The sequence below is a fragment of the Alexandromys fortis genome, unplaced genomic scaffold, assembly GCF_014885135.2.
Source record: "Alexandromys fortis isolate MF-2015 unplaced genomic scaffold, M_Fortis_MF-2015_v1.1 scaffold_177, whole genome shotgun sequence".
NCBI classification, from domain to species: Eukaryota; Metazoa; Chordata; class Mammalia; order Rodentia; family Cricetidae; genus Alexandromys; species Alexandromys fortis.
Genome location: NW_026068056.1, coordinates 3,429,795 through 3,437,262, shown reverse-complemented (window position 1 = coordinate 3,437,262; position 7,468 = coordinate 3,429,795). Strand labels below are relative to the sequence as shown.

At 40.1% G+C, this 7,468-nt stretch overlaps 1 protein-coding gene across 1 annotated transcript in view; it reads left to right on the top strand.

The window, feature by feature from the left end:
- LOC126487204 (zinc finger protein 398) overlaps nucleotides 1-7,468 on the top strand; it is a 40,062-nt gene that overhangs the window by 21,980 nt on the left and 10,614 nt on the right. The window contains exons 3-4 of the mRNA XM_050119900.1: nucleotides 5,634-5,760; nucleotides 6,120-6,230. Of these exons, the coding sequence (XP_049975857.1) occupies nucleotides 5,634-5,760; nucleotides 6,120-6,230 (238 nt within the window). The remainder of the gene's footprint in view (nucleotides 1-5,633; nucleotides 5,761-6,119; nucleotides 6,231-7,468) is intronic.

The following is a 7,468-nucleotide window of genomic DNA, read 5'->3' as shown; positions in this document are numbered from 1 at the left end:
AAACCTAGTAACAAGCAAATTAAGGTATCCCCATAACCATACAAACCTTGTATGACGTAATCCATTGTATTAGTAAATATAAATTTACTAATCCATTGTATTAGTGAAAACAAAGCAGTAGAATTTGTGTTAGAAACAAAAACTGCCATATTACCTATTATCCAGCAGGTGGCGCTGTTGCCAAGTCGCGATGAAAACGGGGTCCTGTTTCAGTGTCTGCTGCCTTAGTAGATGTTAAAAACTGGAAAATGCGAGTTTCTCAACAAAGTAAATGCAATTAAATCAATTCTGTACACGGAACCATAAACCCAGAATCCAGGGGTAGAGAAGAGTAACCCAGAAGCCGTGTATGCCTCCACGTGACATACCGTGGCAACCGCGTGCTCTGGTTCACACTGCTTAAGAGCTGTACTTGCAAGGGAGATTTAAAAACGACTCAGAAAAGAGCAAACCATGCAGGCAGAGACTACGCGGGCCTGTGGAGTTTAAATCCACGTGGAGAGGCAGATGATAGGGTGCGTGGGGACTTGAAGTCAATCTGAGGTGTCTAAAGGGAAAATATAAAGAACTGCAGCAAGAAAAGCCAGTGTGTGATCATTTATATTAAACTGCTGGCTCCACGCACAAGGCACAGGCCACAAGGCCGCGGCTGAGGAAGGGAGGGCTCGCGCCAAGCCAAACTTGTGGCCGGCAGCCGAGTGGGGGAAGGAGAGGTCCTAAAAGCCAGATGAAGGCGTAAGTCACGAACAATGCCACACCAGTTTGGAATTATGATTAATAGGGTGGTATTTATTTAAAGAGGAAAAAAACTTACAGATTACCATCCCAGACAACAGCCCTCTGTGCAACCAGGAAGGGAGTCTAGTCGCTGGTGGAGCAGGAAGTGAAGAGAGCGAGTGGAAGAAGTAGCTGCTTTTTTAAAGGGAGAGAGAGACCACGCCCCAATGGGCTGGTACCTCAGCAGCTATTGGTTGGAGGGGTGGAAGGACCTCCCACAACACTTGTTAAGATCAAAAGTTGAAGTGTCAGAATTAGGGCTGAAGAAAAATCTGTTGCTCAGGTAGAAAATCTCCAAAGAGACTGAGCGTGGTGGCACATGCCTAGAATCGCACACTCAGGAGGTGGAGACAGGAGTACCAGATCCCCTCCGTCCTCGGCTGCATAGCAAGTTCTAGATCAGACTGGGCTACACATAAATATGCCATCTCTAAAAAACAAACCAAAATGTCCCCCAAAGACTATAAGTGTAATGAGTTTGTTCTCTAATGGCTGAAAATGTTGACTAAAAAGCCTAACTGCGTGGGGGGAAAAGGCTACAGAATGGTCTTGGAATGTGGCTCAGTGATAGAGAATTTGTATAGCATGTGGAAAGCGCTAGGGTTGACCCAGAAATCACAATAAAAAAATAGAACTGCCAGGGAAAATATCTTTTAAGTCAGTAAATCACATAAAATTTAACAATAAATACATTGACTAATGAACTTTTTAAAAAATTCAAGGTAGATACAACAAACAAAAAACTGGAGGCAACAAGATTTAGATGTGAACTGGAAAGAGAGGAATAAGATTCAAGATGAAATAGGTAGTCAGATAATGAAATCTTCAAATCAAATACTACATGGTGAGGTTTTTTTTTTTTTTTTTTTTTTTTTTTTTTTTTTTTTTTTTTTTTTTTTTTTTTTTTTTTTTTTTTTTTTTTTTTTTTTTTTTTTTTTTTTTTTTTTTTTGGACAGGGTTTCTCTGTGTAGCCCTGAACTCACAGAGATCTGCCTGCTTCTGCGTCCTCAGTGCTGTGATTACCCGCTGCGGCCACCACCACTCAGCTCTACACAGCATCCATAAAGGGAGCTTAGGCAGTGCTGTGCACCTGAGCTTGGGAATCTGAGAGCAGCCTTGGCAACACAGCAAGACTTCCATTTCTTTTCTTTTTCTCTTTTCTCTTTTTCTTTCTATCTTTTTATTTTATCTTTTTCCGAGAGCATTTCTTTGTAGCTTTGTAGCCTGTCCTCTTGTAGACAAGACTGGCATCAAACTCACAGAGATCCACCTTCCTCTGCCTCCTGAATGCTAGGATTAAAGGCGTGCACCACCCGGCAAGACCTCCAATTCTTCAAAGAAAAAAAGATCATGAATTAATATGTAAAATATGTGCTACAAAGGAAGACATTTATCAGAAATTATACTTTATTTTATCAATGAAAACAAATTTCAAGAAGAGATGGTTCAGATGTTAACAGCTAGGCTAGCAACCAAAAATAAAAGTTTGGTTCCTAGCACCCACAGCTGTCTCCACCCCATCCCACTCCCCCGAAAGAAAGAAAACTAGACTAGGAAAACAGATCAGTGTATCTAGAGAAAATGAAAATGGAGCATGATGTTTGAGAAAGATGAGTGTGAGGGAAATTCTGGGCTTTCCAGATAGCATAAGAGTTAGCTGAAAAGGAACTTCAGCATGTTGGTTAAACAGCATCAAGTTACAAACATTGAAATGCAGAAAATGGGAAATGCATTGAAAATGGAAAACAATGAAAATTCTGACCCAAAACTTCAAATAGGTAGTTTGTGGATTTAGGTGACCTAATTTTTTTAGACAGAGATGAATTGCTGAACTCAAACCAGATATTGAAGAAAATGGCAGAGGAAGATGAAACAGTGATCTAAAATTTAAGAGGCCAAACTGAAAAAGTGTAACTAGAAGTTGGAAAGATATCAAAAGAGAACCAGAGTAGCTGGATGGAAAGCATGGGCTGAATGAATGCATCAGAGAGGAAGCATGTAGCCGAGCTGAAGACAAACTGCGGTGAGTTGGGAAAATCTTTTCGTGAGTACAAACTGAAGAGTTTGCAGGAGAAAGTGGATGCCTCAGAGGCCATAGAGAAGAATTAGAGGGGCTGGAGAGGTGGCTCAGCGGTTAAGAGGCTTGCTGCTTCTCAGAGGCCCCACATAAGGAAACTCAAACCACCATAACTCCTGCTTCCAGATCTGACACCCTCTTCTGGCCTCCCAGAATACCTGTATCCATGTGCACATACACACATACATATACACAAAAAAACAAATCTTAAAAGAATTGGAGCCAGGTGTGGTGGCCTGGAGGCAGGGGTAGGCAGATCTCTGTGAGTTCAAGGTCAACCTAGTTTACAGTATTTAGACTGTGAGGTCTATATAGTAAGACCCTGTTTTGAAAAAAAAATTTCATTTAAGACTATATAAAGCTAGCCTGTGACACCTCCTAGACCTTCTTTCCCTATGAGAACTCTCAGTGGAAAACAGAAAGAGATATGTCTTTGAAAGACATCCAAAGGAAAAGAGTAGGTGAACATGCTAAAAAATCAAAATACTAGGCAAGTTGATAATGCAACCCTGTAATCCTAGTATTTGAGAGGCTAAGGAATGAGGATGGAGAACTGGAAGCCAGCCTATGATACATAGTTAGACACTGTTGCAGAAATAATGCCAGATACTTTGGAGAAGGGGGCTTTCTCAGTTCCTTCTGCATGTTCTTTAAAAGGAAAACTCAGACACAAATGGCAAGAATTTCTTTGGTCATGGGGGCTGGTACTGACATTAAAGCTTTTCTACTTCTAGATCCAATATATCAGAACAGAGGCAAAAACCTAATGAGAATCCTTTCACAGTTCCTTCACCCATTGAAGAACTTTTACAAATGGCTTGGTCAGTAGAACAGCTATGTAAAACATAAAGTTGTATTGTCAAGTGATGAGATGTATGAAAGAATATGTATATTGGTGTTTTGAGATGTTCATGTGTGGCAGGCTGACCTCAGAGTCAATAGATAGGCATAACTGAACTTCCTGCCTTTACCTCCTGAGTGTAGGATTATAAGAGTACACCACCATATCTGGCTTATGTAGTTCTGGGAATTGAACCAAGAGTTTTATACAGGCTAGGTAAATACCAACTGAAATACACTCCAGGCCAAGAATGTACAAATATAGCACAATTACTATATAGACACATGTTTATATAAACTAACCATATAAGACATTGAAGGGGTGAAGGTTATGATTAAGTCTTGACATTTTAAACACCATAACCAGTAAAAAGAAAAATGAAGACTTTACATAGTTCCTGAAAAACACAACAAATATGAAGGAAAATTAATGTTTGTAAAAGCAACAACAGAAAAAAATACGCAAAGATTCAAAAAAGACTTAGGATATATAGAGAATTTTAAATTCTGGTTCAATACATGCTATTCTAAGATAAATCCTGTTGATTTTTAGTCACGAGACATGGAAATTGCATCAAGAGGAGATCTTCTTGACAAAAGATTAGAAGAGTCAGAGACAAACACAATGCTAGAGAAATCAGATGTCCTGAGGAATGATGTTTTTGAGGAGTGGCAGGTAAAAACAGGTGACATGATAGTACAGCTTGAAGCTTTAACATGTGACACTGAGATGTTTTCACTTAGATGTTACAAGACATCTAAGTATGTTTCAGGAAGGGTTCTGGCTACATATTTTGTATTTTGTCAGGGTTTTAGGAGTTTACTAATAATAAGTTTAGGAGCATTGGAAGAAAGAGAGTGGCTCCTCGTAGGTCAACCATGCTTCTATGGTCACCCAAGATCATTTGATGCAATGGGCTTTGAAAGAGAGAGAGAGAACAAGAAGTTGCGTGGATAGGAAGGTGGGGGTGGATCTGTGAAGAGGGGATAAATAGGAGTAAAATACATTGTAATAAAATTCTCAATTTATGCCTGGTGGTGGCAATGTACACTTTTAATCCCAGGACTTGGTAGGCAGAGGAAGCCTGGTCTACAGAGCAAGTTCCAGGACAGCCAGGGCTACACAGAGAAACACTCAAAAAAACAAAACAAGCAAACAAATAAAATTCTCAATTAATAAAAGTAGTATTTAAAAACCCAAGGAAAAACAGCATAAGCTGTTTAAAATTGTTTGATTTGAGACCTGTTTTCTCTATAGCACTGGCTGTTCTGAAACTCATTCTGTAGCCTAGACTGGTCTCAAACTCAAGGACCTGCCTGCCTCTGCCTCCCTAATTCTTGGAATAAAGGTATGTGCCACCATGCCCAGTGTAGAATTTTTTTTTTTTTTTTTTTGTTGGTTTTCGAGACAGGGTTTCTCTGTAGTTTTTGGTTCCTGTCCTGGGGAACTAGCTCTTGTAGACCAGGCTGGCCTCAAACTCACAGATCCGCCTGCCTCTGCCTCCCGAGTGCTGGGATTAAAGGCGTGCGCCACCACCACCCTGCTCAGTTTAGAATATTTTAAAGTATTTTTTACATTACATTTATATTGTGTGTGTGGGGGGGTACAAATGCACCACAGCACATGTGTAAAGGTCCAAGGATAACTCAGAGACACGTCTCCTTTTGCCATGGGTTGTGGCAGTTTAGCTCAGGTTCCAAGGCTCAATGGCAAGTGACTTTACACACTGAACCTTCTCACTGCCCCAGAATATTTACTGACCTTCCTTTGAGGCTATAAAAATTAAGTCATGAGGCATGGGATGACTCTTTTTTCAATGTGTGGGAGAAACTGCATCAAGAGGAAATCTTGACAGAAGAGTAGAGGAGTGGAGAAAAGATTTCGTGAATGACTGACTTGCATGGGAGGGACTAACTAACCATGTGATTGTAATTTTAGGTGCCTGTGGCATTTGATGATGTCTCCATCTACTTTTCCACTCCGGAATGGGAGAAATTAGAAGAATGGCAGAAAGAACTTTACAAGAATATCATGAAAGGCAACTACGAGTCCCTCATCTCCATGGGTGAGGCTGAGTGTGCACCTTTCGAATGAGGCGCCAGCCATCCTAAGAGGGCTTAGACAGTTCCTTTTTCTCTAGTGTCCTCATCTCAGTGTCCACCCATCCTCATATATTTCAGAATGTGGTTTTAAGTCAAAGAAGGATAGAACTAACTTACTATGTGCATTTTCTTATACGTTATATTTTCTTTTACCTCCTTTCTTGAGTAACTTGTAAATAATTGGAGGTTGATAGATGAGGAGAAGTGATAAAGGATCTAAAGGAAATTAATTTCCTGTGCACCTCAAACATTCAGCTGCAGTGGTGGTTATCATACTGATTTATCTCTCTGTCATGCCGCCTTTCCATTTTTCCTTTTCTAGATTATGCCATGAATCAACCTGATGTCTTATCTCAGATTCAACCAGAAGAACACAGTACAGATGACCAACCAAGGCCAGAGGCAAGTGAGATTCCAGCAGATGCCAGTGAAGGTAAGAGAAAAGATTATATACTCTTAAGCTCCTTTTCCTGGGTAGAGAGGGGGGTTTTAGAGGTGTCCAAAGCCATTCAGTGCTAAAACATTTTACACTTTGAATGGACATTTAAATACTAGAAGGAGCTCAATGATAACCTGTCCTCCACCTATCAGTATGTCATACATGCCATATTGTTGGCAGTTGAGGCTTAGTAGGATGCTCTTGTAATTTAGGGGAAGTGTTGTGTATAAAGAACAGTTTTCCAGATCTCTATACTGGCAAACAGTTCCTTCTCAAGATGAGCAGTCTTGGCCTGTGCTGAATTTCTCTTCTGACACAGGGAATGAGCCCTGGCTCCTTTCAGTGGAGAAGACCACTAACCATTTGTTTTAGTTTCCTCTGTGTTACTATGATAAGTGTCCTGACAAAACCCAGTTTAGGGGAAAAAGCATTTATTTTAGCATACAGTTTCAGGCGACAGTCCATCATGGTGAGGAAACTGGAGTGTGGAGCTTAAAGTAACCAGTCACATCATATCCATAGTAAAGAGCAGAAAGAAATGAATGCTGCATGCAGGCTTGCATGCTTGCTTTCTTGTGCTCAGCTTGATTTATTCATTTTACAGAGTTCAGTATAACCACAGGCTAACTCAATATAGATGGTCCCTTATTAAGACTCTTTTCCTAGATTGTTTCAAACTGTCAATTAAAGCTAATCATTACACCCAGTAATTTTAAATATGAATCCAAAATATGAGAATTAAATCATAAGCTGGGCAGTGGTGGCGCACACCTTTAATCGCAACACTCAGAGATGCAGAGGCAGCCAGATGTCTCTGAGTTCGAGGCTAGTCTGATCTACAGAGTAAGTTCCAGGACAGCCAGAGATACACAGAGAAACTGTCTTGAAAACCCATAAATAAATAAAAATAAATAAATAAAATGGAATCATGATGATTTTTCTTAATGGTGTGTTCTTTGTAGCCTTGTCTGCTGAAAAGATATAAACAATTGATAACTGATTAGCAATAAGCTGCCTTCCAAAGGGCTGATAGACATGCACAATTATATTGATCCTTATATTGCTTATTGAATGACACAGGCCACTGCTTGGGAGAGATGTAAAATTCTTTGGGACCTAAGAATTATTTTTGAAAGAACTCTTCCCCCCAGAAAGGGCTTTGTCATTCATTCTCTCTCTCTCTCTCTCTCTCTCTCTCTCTCTCTCTCTCTCTCTCTCTCTCTCTGTCTCTC